General features: G+C 48.2%; 1 protein-coding gene across 2 annotated transcripts in view; it reads right to left on the bottom strand.

Annotated features, from left to right (window-relative positions):
* The window catches only part of ACSBG1 (acyl-CoA synthetase bubblegum family member 1), a gene marked incomplete at its 5' end in the record, with an annotated part of 47,697 nt that extends 24,309 nt beyond the window's left edge, over positions 1-23,388 (bottom strand). The window contains 3 exons of one of the 2 annotated variants that reach the window (XM_080929975.1): positions 6,582-6,682; positions 7,490-7,588; positions 10,276-10,325. In XM_080929975.1, coding sequence (XP_080786101.1) covers positions 6,582-6,682; positions 7,490-7,588; positions 10,276-10,325 — 250 coding nt within the window. Of the gene's footprint in view, positions 1-6,581; positions 6,683-7,489; positions 7,589-10,275; positions 10,326-23,266 lie in introns of those variants that run through there. The other variant, XM_080929976.1, reaches the window with a different exon arrangement.
* Positions 23,389-23,901: the final 513 nt, after the last annotated feature.

Genomic DNA, 23,901 nt, shown 5'->3' on the forward strand with positions numbered 1-23,901 from the left:
TCATGAAACAGGCCAGAGACCCCCCTCCTGAGGCCCAGTCATCCTTCTCCCAGGAAAGGCCACCATTGTCACATGTGTTGATGCTGTCTTGCATTCCCACAACCATCTGTCACCTAGCTAAAGCCGTAGGTCGCACGGGGAGGCTGAAAGAACTGGGGCTCGGGGCCACACTGCCTGACACACTCACTGTCTACATCTAGCGAGCTGTTACTCATAGTGGGTTTCACTATAAACCTGCTTCCCACATCTCCTCTGGAGAGAGAAGTGTCTCTCGCCCAAATCCTATCTTTGTAACCTTGGACTTCTAGCCGATAATCTGCCTCACATTCCTCAGACTTCCAAAGTACCCTTTCTAAACCCAAATCAGGTCTGCTCAAAGATTTCTCTCCAGGCGCACTGGACACAGTGTTCTGGCTACTCCGTTGATCTCTGGCAGGCTCTCTCAAGTCCCGTCTCCATAAGCTTGCTGTATTTATCTCATTGTTTCAGGAACAGTGTCTCTTAACAGCATCACTGCTGACTCAGAGCTCCTCACTCCTTCTGTGAGGCAGCACGGCCACCTTTGGTAAAATAATTAGTGTCCTACATTGTATCCTTCTGAACAATGGAGCCTGCATGTCTCTGGCTATGTTCTTGGCTGTTTTGGGTTTTTTTCTTCCATTGTGTACTGATGGAAAAAGACCCACGGTCCAATAGGGACTGGTGAGATGCATCATGGGAAACCAGGGATTCCCCACATAGTCGTTAAGATATCAAAATACTTAATGATACAAGAAAATGTTTATAGTTATATAGCATCAAACTAAGAAAAGAAGTAAAACGGGACATGGGAGATGCCATCCAAGCATAAGGACCTGAGTTCAAATGCTCAGCACCCAAAGAGCTAGAAATGGTGGGAGGGTATTTATAACCTTGGCACTGTGTGGGGGGTGGGGTGAGATGGGGCAGGGGTTGGAAGTCTAGCGGCTTTCCTAAGCTTAGTGACAAGCAGTCTATCAGTCTGTGAACACTGTACTTGGGAGAGCTTGTCTCTAAAATGTAAGGTACAAATCAACAGAGGCAGTAGAAGGAGAGAAATACTGGTCCATGAGTCCTGTATTTGCCCTGTGTCCAGTAGCTAGGAAGAACTGTAAACAGAGGTGGGTAGAGCTATCAAAGGCTGCTCAGAGCCACTCCCTGTCTGAGGTGGTCTGCTAGGGACTGGATAAACTTAGGAAGTCAGGTGGGACTGCCCAAACCCCTCAGAATTCAACAGGCGCATAGCCATCGGCTCTGGGCGATGCTTAAGGTTAATACTGGAATAAAAGCCATGATTTACAGCTAGAAGCCCCCTGGAGAAGACTCTGGACAGCAACTAACACGGATGGTTCAATCTGCCATGCAAACGGAACCAAGCTAGCAAATCACAGTCCAGAATGATCTACGTACTGCCTACCCCAGAGCCAGGCTGCTGAGCATGTGGGGCAGGCTTGTCCTGCACCCTGCCCCCCCCCCCACACACACACATACACTGTCTGGTCTTTCCCTTTCGTCTACTACCTTTCATGTTGCCTCTCATCTTGGCATGACCATGACCCCTGCCGGGTGTTTATCAATCCACCCATTGTGCTAAAGGGTGCGGGGCAGGCAGGGAGGTGTGGTGTGCTCTGGATTTTTGGAACAAAGGCTTCTAAACTGCAGACCGGGAAGGAGAAAAACACCAGCACGGGGTAGAAGGTGAGGGGTGGAGAACAGGGGTGAGGAATAGGGCTGTTTCCTCAAGTCTGTGGGAATAGCCAACCTCAGAAGCCAAGTATATTTGGGGGGACGAGATGACACACACTAGGCCTGAGGACACCTGGCTCTCACACCAGTGACAGTGTTCTTCCCTCCAAGATCACATAAATGATCTCAGAGCTACCTCGCAGCATGGCTTGGACCCATACCCCTTCCCCCAGTGACCTGTGGAGGTCTTCTCACTCAATAATCCCATGATGAGGGATTCCAGGTGATCTACAGGTCCCATTGGGGGACAGGGCTAGACATAAAGAAGGTGCTGAGGTCACATCGGCCTCAGGACATGAAGGACAGGCACGTAGGTCAGAGGGGTCTGTCCAGATCTTGGTGGAAGGACACAGACTATTCTGCTAAAAGTTCAACGATTTTGTTTCTCTGTACTTGGTAGAAAAGCCCCCCCCCCCAAGCTGGCAGATCCCCCACCCCGCTAGGCTTCTCAGTGATGGGTCAAGGGCAGAGTGACCCTAGGCAGATGTCTGCCATTCCTGAGCCTCAGTTTCCCTGTCTGAATAACAAAGTACAGGTAACAGCTAAGAGCCCCTCCCTCTAGGCTTTTTTTTGTTTGTTTGTTTGCCAACTTGAAGGACACGTAGGAGACCCTGGGCTGAGACCACCCGCTACAGAGGAATGAAGTCTGGAATTCTCCTACCTGCCCTACAAGGAAAGTCATCTGGAGAGGGCAGAGGGTCAGGACATGAGGCAGTGTCTGAAGAATGTCTAAGAGACGCCAAGTCCCTTGATCCCTGGAAAAGACTCTCCAAGGACCCTTCAGATGTGTCTTTGGTCAACAGAGATGGATTACCTCCCGGCTCCATTTCATAGATGTGCCTATACCATTTCTCCAGGCCCCGGGGAAGCCCTTCCCACTTTCCCCCAATCCTATTCCTGAAAGGGCTTAAGTGACAGTTGTGTCCCTTCCTGTCTCCACCCCCAGCTTCCTGCTATGAACTTCTTGATATAAGGCTAGAAACCTGTTTCCTTCTGTCTTCTCCAGCTTGGTTCTCCAGCCTGGGCCACAACATGTGTCCCTGGGATAAGAGTAAGGGACTAGGAAATGGTTTAAAACCCTTGGGCCTCGGAGGTCTTCCCCGGCCTAGGGACCAAATTGAGCTTTCCAACCCTCAGCTTGTAGCTCCCCAGTAGGACTGGCAATTTCCTGGGTGGGGGAGTGGAAAACTACCCCAGGCAGCCCCTCTGTCTGCTGTGACCCTGGTAGCTCCTCTCCACGAGTCTCCCCCCTTCTTCAGCTGGGGTTCATGTTCAACCTAGAAAGGGACTAGGAAAAAAAATGTGTCTCAGGACCTGGCACAAGGCTGCCTTTGTGTGGAGGTCAGATTCCAGCATCTGGCTTGGCATCACTGCTGCCTGGGAGTCTAGCCTAGGGACTGGAATGTAGGACCCTCAAATCTCTTGGGAACTCAAGGAGACCAAGAAGCCTCAGAGGGAGCTGCGCTGAACCCTGACTCCAGCAGGCAAGAATCCAGAAGCTCTGTAGCAGCTAGGTAGTGAGGAGGCTGGGGCTGGCCTGACTCCTGGTGTGCAGCAGGGTCTATCCAGGGCCTGAAGGGGCAGAATGGACCCTTAGCAGTCCTGCCTCTAGTAAGGTGTTTGGCTCAGAGAAAATCACTTCTGGTTGTGGAGACCTGCATCTTTCGTTCCAGTACTAAGGAGGCTGAAGCAGGAAGACGACAAGTTCAAGGACTACTGGGCTATAGAGTGGGATGCAAGACAGACAGACAGACAGACAGAGAAAGAGAGAGAAACAGACAGAGAAACAGAGAGAAGAAAATTTGAAAATCACTAAACCTGTCTGTGAGGTTCCTTTTCTCAACTGGAAGCAATTAACGCACCTTTCCCTCTGCTGCTCAGAAGAAGAAAATTAAAAAGTGCTTCAGCAGGGGCCAGGTCACAGGAACAGTTCAACTAGGGGCAGCTGTATGCATGTGCCTCTGGACAGGATTTTCTACCCCATCTGAATCCCATAGATGCCCCTCCCAGGCCTTTGGAATGTCCTGATGCCCACCTGCTTTTAATCTTCTGAAAGCGCTAAGCCATCAGACAGCTTCACAACACACCCACCCAACCTTCGATCCCTCCCCTCTTTTTCCTTCAGTGACTACTATAGCCCAGTCTGCCCCACCCCGACCCCCACGAGCTTCCTTGCCTAATGAGACAAAGGATGCCGGGTCTAAACTCAAGCTCTAGCGTGCAGATGGTAGACACTCAATCCAGTTCCATCTGGAGCTCTGGGCTGTTCCATCGACACCCTCCCCACCCCAGGGACATGGCTTGCATGAGTGGGGCCTATAGGAGGAGCCCATTCATCCTCTGTTCTTGGTACCTGCTGACAGCCATGAGGATAAGAGGTCCATTACCCGTGTGTGTGTGCACCACATCACTCTCTCTCTCTCTCTCTCTCTCTCTCTCTCTCTCTCTCTCTCTCACACACACACACACACACACACACACACACACACTAGTCTAATGGAGCAAGAGGGTCGGTCTGAGGATAGCCAAAGGTCCTCCACATCTAGGATGCCCACACTAACCCCAGCCCTCCTCTATACATGTTGACCCTCAGAGTCTATCTGTAGAGGTCCATAGAGGGCAGGAATGAAACGCATCTAGTTCAGCATCCCCAAAGCCCAGAGCACAAGGTACAGACAGGGCCGCTGGACAGGGCTGGCCTGTCCCTGACAGATTCCTGCCATCCTGCCAAACTAGTCATGGTAGCGTTGTCCCTTCCTGTAACCCCCTCCTACATTAACTTCAGTGTCCTCTCCTTATCCTGCCTGTCTCCCGGTGCTCAGATAGTGCCATGGAAAGGACCTTCACTGGGATTCTACAGTTTGTTCAGACCTGCTTTTTTCCTGTGCCTGCAGCTACCGGGCTAAGGATGGTTGTGATTATAGTTGAGCAACTAAGGCCTACAGAATGGTATCACCTGTCCCTCCAGGGGAGCCAGCTACCCTCTAAGCTCTCCCACAGCAGCTCTCTTCCTTCTCTGTCAGCTGCAAGAATGCCAGTGCCTCCAGCCTCCAGGACCTCTGAGCCCTAGGGCTTCCCTGGCCTAGCCAATGGTTCTGGCACTTGTCTTTCAAGTGCCTCAGGAAGCAATTAAACCTCTGCACAAGCAAGCTGGGTTCGTGCAGGGAGGGGACACTGGAGGGAACACAACAGGTCAGTTGTCTGGGCTCCGGGGAACATGGCTGGGACGGCTGCCTGAGCCAGCTTTCTACCCCCTCTGGAGCCTAGCAAACCAATTCCCTCAAACCAAGGGATGGTCTGGCTCCTTCTGCTTTACCTCCGACTGGGGTGTGTGTTAAAGGAAGCGGCATCCCTGTAAGACCCTCTTGGCCTTCAAGCCAGGCTCTTGCCAAGGCTCCCAGAGGCAGCTGGAAAATGTCAGTGGAAAGCCCACTCAGTGAAGGAACCTAAGAACAAAGTGCCAGAGCCGTGATCCGGGACCTGTATGTGTTATCTGTCTTCGATTGCTATTATCTTTTATAGTGATTTAGAGACACAGCTATGTGGGAACTTGCTCTCTATCCCCGGCATTAGACATGTAACAACTTTCCTACCTTGGCCTCCTAAGTGTTGATACTACAGGAACGAGCTATTGTGCCTCAGTTTCCCTTATGAAAGTGGGCATAGTGACTTCCCTCTAGCCTGTAACAATACTTGTAACACAGCAGAGAAGCCTGAGCCCTGTTTGTTGTCTTTCAGCCACTCTGGGGTCCCAGCAAAGTTCACCCAGCAAAACCACAAGGAAAGAGGACTTGAGAGGAAGGCATGGCCTCCTAGTCTTTCTCTGGTCCCTGGATCTAACATTACTCTGTAGTACAGAGATTTAGAAGCAGCTCCTTCTTCCCTGCCTTGTCCCATTTCACACATTGCTACCCACACTCCCAAACCTGTAGACCCTTTAATGACGAGGAAAACATTGGCATGCTAAATGGAAGGCCATCCAACAAAATACACTATTACTTCAAACACAGCAACTTGTCTTCAACCCCAATCAGCTCCAGCTTAGAGGCCCACAGGGTGGGATGGCCACTGTGGTGTCTTTCTACTCCAGGAGGAGCCTACAGCTGGCAAAAACATCTCTGCTGCAAAGACCAGCAACACAAAGCTTAGCCCTGAAAAGTGACAGAAGCCAGGGACAGTACCTCTCAAGGACAGCACAGACAGTGGGAAGCTACGAGCCTCTGGGCTGGGTGCTTACTGATTTTTTTTTTTTTTTTTTTTTTTTTTTTTTTTTTTTTTTTGATTTTGAAATGCTGCTTTTGTTCCAATGTTGTTCTCCATTAGATAAAAGTGAACAAATGCTGTAGTGATATAATTATCATCCAGATAAATTTTCAGGGTGAATGATAACTCCCTTCCTTGAGGCACAGTTATCTGGGGGGAAGGTCAACTGAGAAAGCATTTGATGATCCAGCTTCCAAAACAAACTGTGTTAAGTTGCATCTATGCCTGCCCCATGCCTCAGTTAACGAGGTCCAAACTCCCACAGTGTTGTTTATCTGGCTGGGCCCCTTTCTGTCCTTCCAAAGCCTAAGCACTCAGGCCCTGCCTGCTAGGGCCATCCCATTGTTGTTCCCCTTTCCAACCTTGCTGAGGAAAGAATCAGCCTTCATCTTCCATCATGCCTGGCCCTAATGGCAGCTGTGGCAGCCATGAGAGAAGAGTTAGATGGAGTCTCTGGAAGGTGGACACAGCAAGATTACATGTACTCTTCCCCAGAGTTCTGCTCAGTGGCTCCCAGCAGTCCCCACAACTATATTCCATTCATGAAAACTTACCTGAAGCATCCAAAGAGCCGGCCCTTGTCTTTTCTGGATCCAAAAGCTCGAGACCATGACTTGGAGACGCTTTTGAGAGTGTCTGCTGATCAATTAAGGAGCTGGTGGGGGAGATGAGTGACATTGGTTAGAACATCTTATGTTCTATCTCATGTCCTCTAGTGACCCGCCCCTTGCCCACTGTAGGAGAACTCAAGTTCTGTCGTTCTCTCATTTGCCTGGTGTCTCTGTGCAAGTTTATGTCTCCCTCTGAGTCAGTGTCCAGACAAGAAAACGGTTGGGCTGTGGCTTTGAGAGACTCTGAGCCTCCATTCTAAGACAGCATAGGCTTTAAGGGTGTGAGAAGCCCTCACTCCATCATTTTTCACACCTATTAGTCCCAGAACTTGCCAAGAGACTCAGTAGAGTAGAGGACATTTCTTGAACTCTCGGAATCCTAAGATTCCATGCTACTTATCCGTATAAGAGCAGAGCTCTGGTTCCTTCTTCCATGTTGTCTGCCTTCAATACTGGTTGCCCGTAGAGAGGACATGAGTCAGAGAGGCCTGGGGCTCTGCCTGTCCTAGCTCCTTCTGGTCTCCCAGGCTGGGCTCACCATCCCTCAGCCCCTCAGCATGACCCGTCACAGGGTTTAGCTGGCTACAGCCCACCTGCCTGGGTAGATGAGCAGAGGGACCTCAATACACACCCTCAGAACTACACAGGGCCACAAGATTGTATAACACCAGGGGCACACCATCATCACAGCTAATGTAAACAAAGTCTACTAGGAACTCGTAGTGGGCAACCTGTAGAGCTGGTCACAGATGCCCCGAGGGAATGACCATGGCTCCAGGGAGTCCCATTTGTTTGTCACGGTTGGGGTTAGCTCCATCCCTACCCACTTCCCAGGAAGCCAGGCCAATTACCTGCTTCGTACATTCGGCCTTATTCCTTGCTGGTACTTCAGGTTCAAACTAAGTTTTCGAACACACCCAGGCCCACCTGGCAGCAGTCTGCTTAAGAACCTGAGATATGTTTTAAAGCAAAACGGAGTTATGAAGGGAGAGGGATGACAAGGGGAAGAAGGAAAGTACTAAGTTGGTCCTTTCTATGTGCACACTATGAATAAGGCCTGGACCACAAGGCTGGAGCATCCCTCCTGTTGCTATGACAACCTGGCGCAGAAGTGGAGGGCTCAGTTGTCTCCTTCTTGTGCACACCTGCTCCAGGGAGGATAGAAAGAATGAGAAAGCCAAGGCTCTTGAGCCTTCTGGATTTATTGACTTGGGAGTATTTCTTAAAGCACAGTGGTTATCTGAGACTACTGGGTAGAAGCTGCCCCACTTGAGGACAAAGACTGTAATGTTACTAAACAAGCCCATGAGCTCCCATGGAGAACTGTATACTCCAAACTTGGGACCTGGACAACAGAGCCAAACCCTGTGCAGAGATGATCCATCTTTGAAAGCACAGACAGGAGAGCCACCACAGAATTACTTGTAATCTCCCAGCATCTTTACAAGCATCTTAACAACCTCTTCTCAACAGGTCTGTTTTTAAGTAGCCACCATTAAAGGTACAGGTGCAGTTCCTCTCCTAATTAAATTTGGGCAAACTGGTTCTGGCTTTCACAAAAGCTAAACAGAGGAAATGAAAAGACAGCCACCTTGGGGAAGTCAGAGGGCTAAGCTACTTATTCTGATGAGAGCAGAGCCCTGGTTACAGAGTGAGGGGAGGCCCAGAACAGGCCTTTCCTGGGGTCTGGCACCCAGTACAGGAGAATTCTCCAACTAATCAGCAAATCTATTCTCCCTCCCTTTAGGTAGATCCTGTTCTTCCTTCAGGACTTGGTGGAAGGGGACACCTCACTTACCCTTGCAGCTGGCCCATATGGTTGAATGGACCCATGAGGGTCCTATTCAACCCTCATGTCCTGGGCTTAAAGAATTTGGGGTACCTGGGTTAAGAAAAAAAGTCAAAAAGGAATTTTCCAGACAAATTTCCCACTAAATTGCTGATCTTCCCTTGCAAAGGTCTTAAAAGCCCAGGCCCTTCAAGGGACAATCACCTGAGTTACAATGTATTCACTATCCTTCCTGCTCACTCAGGGTTCTAGTTAGTGGCAGAAGTGGGTTCAGCTACAGTATAGCAAGAGCCATCCCGGCTAATCCCCAGCCTCACACAGCTTGGCTTCTTTGTTGCTGGAGAAAGCTCAGATTTTGTTATTTGTCTGTATGTGTTGATGTCTAGCAAGGCATCATTTTTAGAGCAGAATAGAAAACAAGAAAGTCAAGTGTGTTCACACCATAGGTTAGACCAGAAGAAGGGTCCCTAAATGGAATGGCTCGTCATTTTCTCAAAAACCCCACTCTTCAAAAACATTTTGGAGTCCTGCGGTGGCAGACTGTGGTGCCATGTGTGAGGCCCAATGTTCAATCCCCAGCACTAAAGGAAAAAAAAAATGGGGGCTTTCCTTTTGACTCTCTGTTCTTTCCAGAAGGACAGGTGACTAGCGATGAGCCGGGAAGGTGAGATGACAGACGTGACAGAACCAAGGTAAGGAGCCAGTCATTTATGCCTGTCATTTAGGAAGGCTAGACACCTCTGGAACCAGTGCTGGAAGCAGATAGGCTTCCAGGAGGAGGAAGTCTCCTCAAGTAATAAAATGACAATGTCCAGCGGGAGAAACGCCTGAGCTGATTCATTTCTGTCTGTGCTTTGAATTCCAAGGAGGAAAGACTCCAAGATGCCAGGAGGCTGGCTGCTTTCACTCACCCAGCACTCTTCTCACACAAGAACAGTGTCCACGTTTCACAGAAAATCAGGTTCGGGGTTCTTTGCCACCTCCCCAGGTGTGCAGGGAACGAGAACACCAAGGTATGTTTGAGCAACTTGATATGATGCTTGCAGGGCAGAGGGGTGTGGCGGGCCTGCTCACCGCCTTCATCTTAACCGTCATCCCACCTCATGTAGGCATCCGGGCTTCCTACAGCAGACTAGTGGGAACCATCTGGATGCAAGTCTCCCTAACATCCCTAGCTCTCCCACCAGGAAGCCCTCCTCGATTCCCCCAACACCCTTTAGACTGGTCTTTGAAGCTCAAACCCAGGAAGTTCCTGGAAAGTAGGGTCATTCCCGATTTGCCTCTGTTCTCTGGCCATGAGTCATGACTGTGGTAGCCCAGTAAATGTTGGTTGGATTACCACACCCACATTGTGTGTGACACCCACGTAAAGAAGAACCTTTGCTTTCTGTGTGAACCCCTCACAAGTGTTTAGATCCATTTCTTACTTATTCTTGTGAGCTATTCTTCCCAGTTAGCCTTCAGCAGTGGTGAAACGGGCGCATAATAAATGTTTTCTCAGCCTAGCACAGAATCTGTCCATCTGTTGAGGTTCAACTAACTTTTCAAGCTGTATGCAATGGTCAAATCACCCTTTGCCTCTGAGCTGTTTTGTAACTCGTGTCCTGTGCAAGAGGATGAGGTAGGAAAAGTGCCCAGTGCAGAGTCACCTGTCATCATTAATTCCTGGCAGATTGTCACGGGCCTCTTGAGAATCGAGAAGCCTGGATAGTGAGGTGGGGAGGGCGAATGAGTAGGAGGAAAAGACTTAGACCCAGGTCTGGGACTCCGGTACTGTGCTAAGTACTGCCCCATGGGAGACGGCAATGGGGCTAGAGGCAGGAGGATAGTGGGACCCTGGTTCCTTACACGGTCCTCAGGATGGAGCTGGCAGACCTGAGAAGAAGCACCTCTGGCATGGTCCCTGTGGGGTGGCTGCACCCCTCGAGCTCACCCGGGAGAGAGGGAGAACCTCAGAGGGTGTGTCACAGCGTCCCCTGGGGAAAGCCACCGCAGCCCCAGAGAGGCCCAACTCGACCAGACCGCCCTGCAACAGAGACACAGGGTGAGTCACTGCCAGGCCTAGCAGGGCAAGGGGTAGTTCCTCTCCTTTGAGGTATGTCTCACCACTCCTGGGGCTGGGCACCTGACTGTAATTTACTGCCTCCTAAACCCACAGGCTCCTTCAATCTTGGAACAACACAAGCTCACAAGAGGTGGCTGCCTTGAGACTCTGGGCTCAGTCTTCCCTGGAGCCAATTGCTCACCTGCAAGAGCAAATCAATCAGAGTTCCAGGACTCCTGCTTTGCAAAGACTTCTGACCACTGTTCTTCAAGGTAAGGTTCAAGTACCCCCTCTGGTACTTAAAGTGTTCATCTTTCTCTGCTCAGAGGCAAAGGGAGAAGGGGCTTCTAGAAATCTTGAGAATGTTGTTAATGGAGGTGTTACCTCAGTGCTACCCTGCATCCTAAAAATCCCAAAAAGAGGAGAATGGTTTCTCCAGACCCTAGTGGCACACACTGGGGCTCCCAAAAGGAAGCTAAGTCACACTTTGCAATACTATTCCCTTGTACACTGGACCTCTTGTCCCAGCTTCATTTTGATCTATATGGACTGCCTTGTTTCAAAGATGAGGCTTCTGAGATCTCTCTCCAGTCTTTGTTCCCACCCCACAGACCCCCCACCAAAGACTCACAGTAGAAGTCTTGCCTAGCAGGCTCTGCCCCAAATACCCCGCTCACCTTCCTCTTCCTTGCGGCAGCAGGCTCAGGGCTGCGTACCCCCTGCTCCTGCAGCTAAGGCATGGTGAATCTGACAACTGGCTGTTGCGGCGGCCCAGGTTCTGGGTGATGAGCCACAAGGGTTGGGCGTGAATGGGAACCCGCCCCAGCCCGCCTTGGGGCTCCTGGCAAGGTGTGGCCCCAGATACCTCTGACCTACATGGCACAGGACCCAGCTGCCCACCTATGTGTCTCTTACATAAGAGGAGCAGAAAGCAGGACAGGGACCAGTTAGTGCAGTCTGAAAGACAGCTTGCTGGCTGCGATCCCTGACAGAGCCTTGGAGAAATTGCTTCTGCTACTGGGCCACACACTGGGGAGCCTGTCCAGGGGCCTCTTGGGTTGAGCCAGAAGATTGACTTGTTCGTTCAATTTTTTTTTCTTTTGGAGAGGTGTTCCCTCTTCATGGTTCCTAAGTACACATACCTTGTCATATGGGCCGGGCTGGTTTCCTGTATCCCCTGTTTAACCTTGTAATGTCAGTGTTATTGATAGCCCCATTTTCTAGACACGTGAATGGAGGCCCAGAGTGCTCCGGACTCACTCCGTTGTCGGACTACTCCGTTGTCGACACAGTCAGCAAGGGGCGGAGCTAGCATGTTTAAGTTGGCTCTGCTGACCGAGTACCAGGACACAGGTTTGTCTAGCACTTGTACCAGAGACTTGTCCATTCTGCCCACACTACCTCAGAGAGCCACATCCATGGGCCTCGCCCTCAGCTTCCTAATGCCCCCTTACTGCCCCAAACACTGGCAGGCTTGCAGCTGCAGTGACTCCTTAAGTGCCAGGAGAGCCCCTGTCCACCTCCCCTTTCAGTTTCTCTTTAAATCTCCTTGTTCCTTGTCCCCCTTGAGAAATTCAACCATATCTTCATCTTTAATTATCCCCAGGGAGCTAAACTCCAGACCCCAAATACTCCCAGGCTGAGGTGCTAGCCGGAAGGCACCCTAGCCAGCACAAGAAACCCTAATTTTACCCACAAAGGCAGGGCACAGGGATATTAATGGGGGCAGGAGATTGTGGGAAGGCCCTCTGCTGACTTGGGTGGCAGAAAACTACCAGCACCCCATTTTAAAAATCATTCTGCCTTCATCCAGTTTTAATCCCTTAACAGATTTTTTCCCAAGTGCTCCCCACCCCACGCTCTTCATCTTGTGACACCCACAGATTTCACTCTGCACCCTGAAACCTGGTGGCAGGCCACTTTGAGAGCCTCCTAGAAGCCCACTTCTCATTCCACACACAGGCTTCTGCACTCAGAAACTCTCTTCCTATTTCTGGGATCCATGGGACCTCAGGAGTCCAGGCCCCACTGACAACCCAATCACGCTAAAGGCCTTCAGACTTGTCTCCCACCTGGAGTGCCAACAATGGAATCTGTGTCCACTGTCGTGACCCCACCCCCACCCCCTCCGACTGTCCCTATACTGGCTGAGTAATGGCATATTGGTTGGGATCAGCACTGCGTCTCACTGTGGTTTACTAGTGACAATGTCTATAACTGAAGGTGAAGGTAGCCTCAGCCTTCAGCCCCCTTGGATGGCTGGATAGGGTTTCTAAATTTGATGAGGTTCAGAGAGCTTGGGAATATGTAGCCTCCTCCATCAGATTCTTTCTTCCCCAAGCCCTGCTTGCACCAAGAAGCACCCTGAGAGGGTCTTCTGATTTCACAGCTCTTCCTGGAGCTGGCTGGCTAGTCCAAGTTAGCATTTAAAGACTGAGAATGGCCAGGAAAGCAAAATTTAGCACAGTCCTTGTTCTCAGAGTAGGAAATAACCTCTCTCCCTGTCCCAGTGATTGACAGCTTCTGAGGAGTCCTCCCTCCTTCCCTGAGTATTGATTCAATGAGCCAGATGGGCTTATGTGGGCAGAGGTGAGCAAACTAGACATGGCTCAGAGATTATTAATGGCTGATGAGCCTGTATGTGTCCAAGACTACCGGGAGGGAGGTGTCATGAAGAAAGAACATTGAGTAGGGTTGAAGCTGATTATTACTTCAAGTGAGGCACGAGGGGTGGGGAAGGGGAAGCTAGCAAGGGTAACAACAGAGCAGGCTGTGGACCATCCAGTTCTCAAACCATGGATAGGGCCTTCGGTATGTGTGGTCTCTGGAAAAGGGTTAGGGTAAGGCATACATGAGCTAACATATGCCCAGGGCCACCAGAAGGGACATACTGGGGATCCAGGGGCCCCTTGACTGACTAGATCCCAGCAGGATTATGTTGTTTACCGAGAGGCCTCACCCTCTAGCATTCATCCTCCCTAAGACTTGGCTCCCATCTCGATGGGTGGGGCAGCCATCTAACCAGTTCACTTTAACCCAGCTGGCACTAGGTAGACTGAGTGTTCAACCTCGTTAAGCCAAACCCCATTGTCTATGTGAGGAAATAAACACGACAATCATCAAGTTCTACGACAAACTCTCAAAGGAGTCAGACAGCAAATTGTTCATACCCAGGGAAGAGTTCCCTGGACATTAATCTTTGGATTCTATTCTAGACTTTGCCTTGACCATGTGACCTCAGAACCATGTGACTGATTCTCCTCCTACTCCATATTCTGAGATGGCACAGATAAAGGGCCTCCCAGTTTCTTGGCTGCGATTGACAACTTAGGGCATGGGCTAGAATAAGAGATAAGGCTACAAGTTTATCTGTTGCCAGGATCCCAAGCCTGAGAGGGCAGGGGAAGCGTGAGGGGATAAAAACAGTATGTGCTAGTAACTTTCCAATACTTCCTAGGTATTGTACAAATCTTTCCATGCGTTATATCTGTGTGGATACATCCATCCTCACGACTGCCCAGTGAAATACTGCGGCTGTTGCATTTTGCAGATGAAGAAGTACGCTCAGATACAGACTCAGGAAGGTGGGCTCCATAGCCAGCCAGATACCCTGGACATGTTGGGTCGCTCAGGTGATTGGAGTGGGACAGGGTGAGGATCAAAGGAACAGTAGAGAATGGACACTCTCATGATCTGCACTAACTCCTGACTTCATATCAGATACCAGTGTCGTGACAGATGTTATGAATAATAAGAAAGGTCGGAACTCCAGTTCCAAAATTCTAATGAAGCTGCTTTTCCTTTTTATTCCAAAGTTGTCTTTTTTCTCCATTCTCCCTCTGTCCCTTTCGTTCTTCTTTTCTTTCTTTATTCCTCTCTCTCTCTCTCTCTCTCTCTCTCTCTGTGTGTGTGTGTGTGTGTGTGTGTGTGTACTTGTGTCTGCACATGTGGAAGTTAAAGAACGACTTACTGGGGTTGTTGGTTCTATCAGATGGGCTCAAGGCATCACCCATACGGTCTCAGGCTTACTTGCATGTGGCATCCATGATAGATACAGTGGTGGGTTGGGTGACCACAGGAGGCCATGTGTGACTCTATGTTCCTTCTGTTCTCAGAGCAAAACGTCACTGAGAGACCCTGAAGAACTAAATAGATGCCTTAGGAGTGGGACAGTGTTGTTGCAGCCTTCATGATAGCATGGACCTGTAGTTCAGCACTGGGGCTTTGGCAGGACAGAGAGGACAGCCTGGGCTGCATTGTGAGACCCCGGATCCAAAATTAGTCAAAGGACTCACACACACACACACACACACACACACACACACACACGGGGAGGGGTTAGGGTTAGACTTTTGGCCAATATTAAATACCCCATCTGAGCCAGGAACTGGAGAGATGGTTCAGCAACTAGAAAAACTGTTGGTTTTTCCAAAGGACCAGAGTTCAATCCCCAGCAGTCATAGGGAAGTGCACAACTGTAACTCCAGTGCTGCCTTTTGACCTCCATGGGCACCAGGCACACACCTGCATACATACATGCAGTCAAGATACACACACACACACACACACACACAATATAATGAATAATGATGATAATAACGATGTTTTTAAAAAAGAAAATCCAAGACCCAGAATAGAACAAAGTTGGAGGATTTACATTTCCTGATTCCAAAACATTTTGAATACCCTCTGTAATCAAAACTATGGTGCACAAGGCAGCCCCAGGTAGACACATGACAAGTGCAGTTGAACAAAACTCAGAAATTAATTTAAGATTCTGTGAGTTTACAGTGAACTGGTTTTCACTAAGATGAGAAGACAACCCAACAGATAATTAAGGGTCTTTCCAACAAGCTGGAGCAGCTGAGAAAGAAAGAAGCCAAAACTCTTCACCAGCTAACCACACACACACACACACACACACACACACACACACACACACAAACCCTCAAGATGGAGCAGACTAATATAAATTATTTGTTCTAATTGTTTAATGTGAACTCAATTATTTAATGCAAAAGCTAAACCTATAAAAACATTGAAAGGAGTAAATCTTATAACTGTGAATTAAGCAAAGATTTCTTATACTTGCCACCAAAACTATAAGCAACAAAAGAAAGGCAGATAAATTAGATGTAATCACAATGAAAATTATCTGAGCTTTAAAAGACACTATCAAGAACCTGAAAAAGTGGGCTGGAGAGATGGCTCTGACTGCTTTTTCAGAGGTCCTGAGTCCAATTCCCAGCAACCACATGGTGGCTCACAACCATCTGTAATGGGATCTGATGCCTTCTTCTGGTGTGTCTGAAGACAGCAACAGTGTACTCTCATACATGAAATAAATAAATAAATCTTAAAAAAGAAGAAAAAGAAGGAGGAGGAGGAGGAGGAAGAAGAAGAAGAAAGAAGAAGAAGAAGAAGAAGAAGAAGAAGAAGAAGAAGAAGAAGAAGAAGAAGAAGGAGAAGAAGAAGAAAAAAAACCTGAAAACAGCTTACCCAGGAAAAGAAGAAAAAATATTTTCTAAATCAGATATGTGGTAAAGAGATTTGTCTTTAGAATATGTCAAAAACCCTTTCCCATGGCTGGTGATGGTGCATGCCTTTAATCTCAGCACTTGGTAGGCAGAGGCAGGCAGAGGCAGGCAGATTTGTATGAGTTCAAGGCTATCCTGGCCTACAGAGTGAGTTCCAGGACAGCCAGGGCACAGACAGAAGTCAAACCAAACCAAATCTACAACAAAATAATCTTTGCCACTTGATAATAAACACACTAAGTGATAAACAAAGGAAAACTGAAAATACTTCTCTCTGAAGAAGATATAAACATCAACAAAATCTTTAAAGATTACTCAACATCTTCAGCCATTGGGAAACACAGCTGACACCTGCCAGGGTTGCTGTAACAAAGGGACAGGTGTGTGGGCAAAGCTGTGGACGAGCTGGAACCATTGTTGCTACAACTGCTTAGACACCAGCTTCTCTAGACCAGTCTTCCTGCTTCTCAAAAAGAGTATGTGTTGAGCTGGGTATGGGATGAACTCTTTAACCCCAAAACTTGGGAGGCTGAGGCAGGCAGGTCTCTGATTTTTGAGGACAACCTGGTCTACACAGAAACTAGCCAAGGTTCCAGAGTGACACCCTGTCTCAAAAAGGAAAAGAAGAAAATTAAAGGTTATGTATTGAATTTCATCTGACCTAGCAACCCTCTCATGGAAATATACCCAGGAGAGACAAAAATAGACATTGGCACCCAAACTTAGACATGAATATTCACAATAGTCTGATAAGTTACAACACCCAAGTGTCCATCGGTGGATGGAGGGGGATAAACAAGTTGTAACATATAAAGAAATATTATTTAGCCAGAGAAGGAATGAGAAAACTGTTGCACTTCGGAGGCTGTAACAAGAGAACTTCTTGGTGTTCAAGGCCAGCCTGGATGGCACAGAGAGAACCTGTCTCAGACCATCCAGTGCACACATTGGAAGGAGATGATGATGAGTTATAGCAGCGGTGAATCACGAAAGCACTGACACTTAAGAGAAAGGGAAAATGGGAATAGGTCAGATACCAGCTTGTCTCAATAAAACGTCTCTGTGGAGACAAATTAGTGGCTTCCTCAGATTAAAGGCATCAAAGGGCTTATTGGTGCAGCTGAAAACAATATTCCAACATCTGTTGTGGTTGTGGTTACACATCCCTGTGAATATAACCACCAAACAAACTATACACTTTGAGTAACTTTTATATATGTGACTGTATTTCAGTGAAGCCATAATATTTTTAAAAATAAAGATTTATAGTGACCTATTAAATACTTTAACATATATATATATAATGAATATATACTTAATGCTCCAATATACATTCACACACTCACACACACACACACACACACACATACACACACACTAGAATTCCAGAGAAGAAGAAAGGGAGAATGGGGCATAGAGACATATTTGAAGAAACCATGTCTACACTTTTTTAGGGTTGGTTTTAAAAAATTAACCTACAAATTACATACGAAAATCTAGAATTTTCATGGAGTTGAGCCTCAGCTGGGCTTTAACGAAAAGGAAAGAAAAGTCACACTTAAACCTATCATGGTCAAACCCCTTGAAACCAAACCAAACACAAACAAAAACCCAAGGGGACAGTATTTTAATAGGGATGGGGGACAGGGAAAAAGCAACAAGGGCAGGAGTGACTGGCCACAGGAAACCATGGAGACAAGAGATGTCAGTATGGCTGGAGCAAAATTTTGGATTAAAGTCAGAATCCTCTTCACCTTAATAAGGGGTAGCCTAATGCCTAGCTTCCAACAAGCAGGGCAGGGAAGTGCCTAGCTTCCAAGGCTAGGTCAGAAAAAGAAATAGTTTCTACCTGACTCTCTCCAAACATGGGACTTGGGCTGTCTGATCCATTATGTCAGAGGTCTACCTACCAGGGAGGTGTGACGATAACATCATTCAGGGAAGGCCCATAGAAAGACATTTGCTGAGGAAGCCCAGAGGGTCACTTTTCAGCAGATGGAATCTTTCCAGCATGGCCTCCAGACATGTGAAATGATTGATTCTCAGATGACTCTCTGGTAGCCCTAGTGACAGAGCCACCATACTGTGAGGACACTGGAGTAACTCATAGATACAGTGGACCATTGGCAAAGAACTAAGGTCTCCAGACAAGGCCAGGATAGTAATCAAAATGTCTTTTCGACTATCTACATCCTAACCATGGGCAATTTGTAAATATGACGTTTTGGGGAGGATGGTGGTTTTATGGATGTGATTAAGGACCCCAGGTTGGGAAGATGATCTTGTATTACCAAGCAGATCCTGAGTACAATCACACTTGTTCTGAAAATGGTGGTAAGCAGTTCAGGATGGTGGTGAGAAAACTCAAATGACCCTTGACAGAATAAAGAATAAACACACTGTGGCACACACAAAGAATAAAGAATATACTGCTGAAATGCTTGACAACGCAAATGACATCTCAGGCATAAGGTACAACAAGAGCCCGGCACAGAAGGGTACATCCTGTGTAGCCTGGCTTACACCTATAATAAGCCAGCATTGTTCGAGAACAGGCAGAGTTGTGGGCATGAAGGACTTTTCTGGAATGATGAACATGTTCTATACTCCACTTGGCTTGCTGGTTGCGTGCTGTGCACCTTGAAGTCATTATGTTTCACTGAATGAAGCATTTTCCCCCATTAACAAAACCCCCGCTGCCCATTCAGCTCTTCAGGTGGGCATTCTGGAAGTAGAAGTTCAGAGAGCAAGAGCCAGATGCCACTCCTGTGATCATAACCTTTATGGTTTCCCGGAACTCTGCTCCTAAGGTCTATCTCCTCATATACCTCTGTCAGGAGCCACAGCCAGCAATCCAGGAGACTATTTCTCTTTTAATTAACTAATTTAATTATTAATTTTTAAATTAATGTATCCCTTAGCAATCATTCATATTATATATATATATATATATATATATATATAGATAGATAGATAGATAGATAGATATAGATATAGATAAAATCATTCTGGCCACACTCACCGTCTTACTTATCTCCATTCCTTGTCCCAAGTCTCTTTTCTCAACAACTCTCCCCCTACTATCATTTTAAAAGGGTTTTATTATTATTAATTATGTGTGTGTTTGGGAGTGGCCAGAAGTGTAGGATCCCCTGGAGGTGGGGTTACACAGGGTATGGGGAACTGAACTTGGGACCATCTGCAAGAGTAGTACGTGCTCTGAACCACTGAGCCATCTCTCCAGCCCCATACTATCATGATTGTGTGTGTGTCTAAGCTGTATAAACTGGGGTTGTGGAGCATGCAGAATGTACAACTCACCAGTAGCTGCATTGCTAAAGACAGTGACTTCTGACCACCCCCCCCCCCACAGCCATTGGCTGCCAATAGCATCTGGAGGAGGGAACAGGCCCCATGAGCCCCTCCCTCATCTATGACTGAATGTTGATGGGTCCAGTCTTGTTCCTGTAATCCCAGCTGCTTTGAGTTCCTAAGTGTGACAGCTACTTAGTGCCTAAAAGAGCATCCCACAGGCCTTCTCATTGTCAGGCTTTTCCATTCTTTGGATGTCTTAAAGGACTCAGTGTGAAACAGAACTTTCTTCTACCACCGTCACTGTCCTTACAGAGATAACACACTAGTTAGCAAAATTCCCCTTCCCTGGAGGTATTCGGGTGATTCTGTGTGGGCGGATTAACTTTGGTCCCAGCACCTGACTTTGAACCAGCTTGACTAACAACCCAGGGAACCTACAAGGACCCAGAATTGGCCTGGATTAGTCTGAAGATATCACTGCTGACATATATCTGGAACCAAGCCTGGTTTGCCTCAAGGACTCTGACTTCCCTGCAGGTACTGTCCTTTGGGATCTCTTATACCAACACCTTGACTTCTATGGCTGTTAGAATTCCAGCTCTGCCATGTTCCCAGTGGCTTTGAACACCGAGGTTCTTCCCACTCTTCCGTAGAACACGTTGCCCATAGGGAGATTCTGCATAGTTTTCAGGTCTCAGATTTTTAAGGCTTCTTTAATTCCCAAGACAAAGTTGGATCTCGATTATTTTTTTTTTAATTACCAACATTAAAAACCATTCTTTATTGTGGTAAGATAAACATAGCATAACAGTTGACACGTTACCATGTAGGGTGTATAATCCCCTGGCTCTTGAGTATTTTTTCCTTTCTTTTCATTACTACATTAAAAAAATATTTGTGTGTTCGGGGAATGTGCATGTGGAGGTCAGAGGACAACTTGCAGTAGTTGGTTCTCTTGTTCTACCATTTAGGTTCTGGGGATTGAACTTAAATTGTTAGTCTTGGTTGCAAGCAACTTTTCTTGCTGATCAATCTCACAAGTGCCTCCTACCCCAGCCCTTTGACACTGGGAACAAAACCCATGTCCTCATGAAAACCAAACCAATACCTACCATACACACACACACACACACACACAGAGAGAGAGAGAGAGAGAGAGAGAGAGAGAGAGTAATAACTAATTACATAGTTGTTTATTAATGTCTGTCTTCTTGGCCTGAACGCAAACTCCTAAAGGCAGAGACTTGCTTTGTAGTCTATGATAGTCTCTAGTGCTCAATGCAATTCCTAAATAATCAACAATAATGTTGAGTGAGTGAGTACGTTATAAAACAGGGAAACAATAGAGATATCAGAGCATGAAGAAAAGAAAGACAGACAAGCCATACTTCTGCACTACACAAAGTAGGCAGTGGGAGCCGGGAAGAACTACGGTCCTGAGTGTTCCCAATGCCGAGGACACTTGTAGCTTGTGGTAACATTCCATGCTGATTGTTCCTCTAAGGTTAGCATGCCCCTGGGATGGAAGGATTTCTCCCTGCCATTCTTGGCATGCTTTGCCTGAGAGAACAGCCTGTCTTGCCTAGCTTGCTGTAGTCTCCCGGACTGTCTTCCATGATGGCCTCTGGGGGGTAGGGGTGGGGGATCTTCTTCACACTGGCTCTTTTCAGGCAAAGCTAATAGTGTAGCGTATTTGGCACATGTGGGAGGGGCAACCGTTTGGAGGTAGAAATTCTATGGAGCAATCTTCTGCCTCACCTCTCCCAGCTACCTCATGTCCAGTTCCCTTGTGGCTGCCACCATATCTGTTCCTTACTTCCCACCATGAGTGCCTCTGGAATCTTCCAAGGATGAAGTACCTATCTGCTTCCTCTAGCTCTCTGGCTGGCTGCCCTAGACATGTCCATGACAAGTAGGGCACATCAGACTCTCTAGACCCATGAGTTAGCCTGGCCCCAGCCTGCTGGTCTGATGGCTGCTCCTGTATTCCCCAACACCCGCTACTTCCCTGGGACCCATAGACCAAAACTGTCTCCTTCTTGGGTTCCTCTGAGGACTTTCTTCCATTGAAGTGTTTCTCCCAAACCTGGGCCAAAATCAGGGCATGCTCAGTAAAGCCTCCGGTGGACGACATGGCCTACAGCCTGAGTCTTGAGAGGCATATTGGTTCTAGGCAGCCCTCAGCTGCCCAATATCTGTTCCTCTGCCTGCAACCAAACCCCCTGTAGCTGAGGAGGGCGAGAAGCAAGGGTCTTTCAGCTTATATGGTTTCTGTCACTGCCAACCTTAACAAAAAAAAAAAAAAAAAAAAAAAAAGGATGTGCCTGACCACAAATTTCCGTTTCGGTGACTCTAATAAGAGATCAATGGTCTCTTCTTGCAGCTCTTCTTGCAGGTTGCCATGGTATATTCACCTCCCCTGTTAGACAGATGAGGCTCCGAGAGGGTACGTCTTGCCTTGAATCACAGGATAAGTCAGGACCGGAGTTCTACCAGAGTCCAAGTCAAGAGCTTTGTAGTCTGCTACCAAGATGCTCTGGGGTTTGTTCTGGAGTCACTGTGCCTGTGGTGTGCATGCCCCTGGATCCCTGGAGCCATCTTCATACATGGCCAAGGTCAACAGAGGTCAAGGGCATCTTCACTTGCATAGAGAGACACACTGAAACTCAGAGAAGTTCAACAACTTACCCAAAGTTGCTCAGAGAGCAGGTGGTGGAACCTAACACTCTAACCCTGGCTTCCAGTCCTTATCTGCCCTGCATGGCCCCTGTCCTTCACTCTGAAGCTGGTCCCCAGGTTTCAACACCTCCATCCGTATTATTAGTGGGGCAGACCGAGGGCCTGTGAGCTCAGGTGTTCACAATTCCCTAGTGGCCAAGTCCCTGTCAATATAACCTGACACATGGACTTCAGCAAACACTGGGACCACTGACACTACGGAATGAGATGGGACAGATGGGAAGATATGTGCGCATGCGTGTTCCATTAGGTCCTCGGGACAAAACTCACCAGCCCTCACTTAGTAGAACATGGGACTTTGAAAGCCAGTGTTCTTCATTTTCGAGAGCCGAACTTCTCAGGCATCTGGGAGCATCACCCAGGATGACAGGCTAGCCCCTGCTCGCTGACTTCTTGAGTGATGTTACCCAGAGTAGACCCAGAGCCTAACAGCATAGAACCGTTCAGGGCCACAGTTGTTCCCCTACACTTGCCATTCCTACAGGGGGAAGGGATCCTGTTTCTGGGTGAACAGCAGCCCACTCTGGCCTGACAAGTTTGTCCGGAGACCCTAACAGGGACACATTAACATATCTTCCCATCTGTCACACCTCTTTCTGCAGAGTCCTTATAAGGACAGTGGCTGAGTCCTTGTAGCTCAAACCTTGCAGATTATCAGACCTGGGTCCTTGTCCTTGAACTACCCTGTATACAGCCCAGCTGCTTAGCACACTGCTGTCCCTGAGTCCTATCTTCCACCATTCTGTGTTCTTGCTCTTATGGGACACAAAGGCAATTCCTCTATATCACTTGTCACTGCTCATATACTGACAGAGAGGACCAGAGACTTTCCAAGGTCATAGCTGGCTAGAAACTGGGACCATGGGCGCTCCCTCAAACTTATCAGTCACTGCTCCCCCCACTCCCCCCAAGCAGTGTACCACTTTGCCTCTGACCCTGGGGAAACAAGAACATGTTTGTTGACTGAAAAATGTCTTTCTTAATACCAATGTGACTCGTACCTCAGTTGAATCTCTAACGGCCGACAGAGGGACAGGCAGACTAAAATACACTCCAAAGGATAAATGTCCCTGCCTCACTCCTTTTTCTTCACAGAATTCAGGTGAAGAAACCAAGGCTCAGAAAGACCAGCTTGCCCCAGGTCCTATAGCAGCATGAACTCGGTCCCAAGCTCCACGTGCTGAGACCAGAGCTCTGGACCCACCTGGTGTGTGAGTTGTCCTGGGAGGTCCCCGTGCTGCCACCTTGCTGCTGCTGGTCTCTGCTGTCCGGCATGCTGGAGTCCCTGGACAGACAGCAGTATCCTGCTTCAGAGCTGCGTGGCATCAGCCGTGGGGATTCACTGAAGACAGTGCGCTCTCCCACAGTAAGAGGCTGGCCTTGAGTGGTCAGTGGGGGCGGGCATGGGGCTGAGGTGGGCGGTGCCTGGAGTGACCCGGAGGGCCCCATTTCCTCCCTATTTTCAGAAGCTCAGAATGTTCCTAGGCAGTGAAGTTGCTCAGGACTAAAACTTTCCTTTTCTTCCTGGGTTTCGCTGCACTCCAGGCGAGGAGAATTTCAATGAAGCCAGCCTTCATTTTTATGCAAATTAGCCCCCAGTTCTCCCAGAAGGTCTGGCCAATGGGCTTAGGAACTTCTAGGACCCCAGAAAAACTCCTTACTGTCTTTAAAGGGACACTTTGGAGCAAAGGGGGTTCCCAGCACAAATCCAGACCCTGAGCCTGAGATGGATGTGCAGCCTCGACTCGAACAGATGACGGCAACCCAGAAAGGTTTGCCCCCAGTCCCCAACTCAAGATCCTGTTCAGGGCACCACAGGAGAGCCCACGGCCCCTGCCC

This window comes from Micromys minutus, assembly GCF_963924665.1.
Source record: "Micromys minutus genome assembly, chromosome: 16".
Taxonomy (NCBI): Eukaryota; Metazoa; Chordata; class Mammalia; order Rodentia; family Muridae; genus Micromys; species Micromys minutus.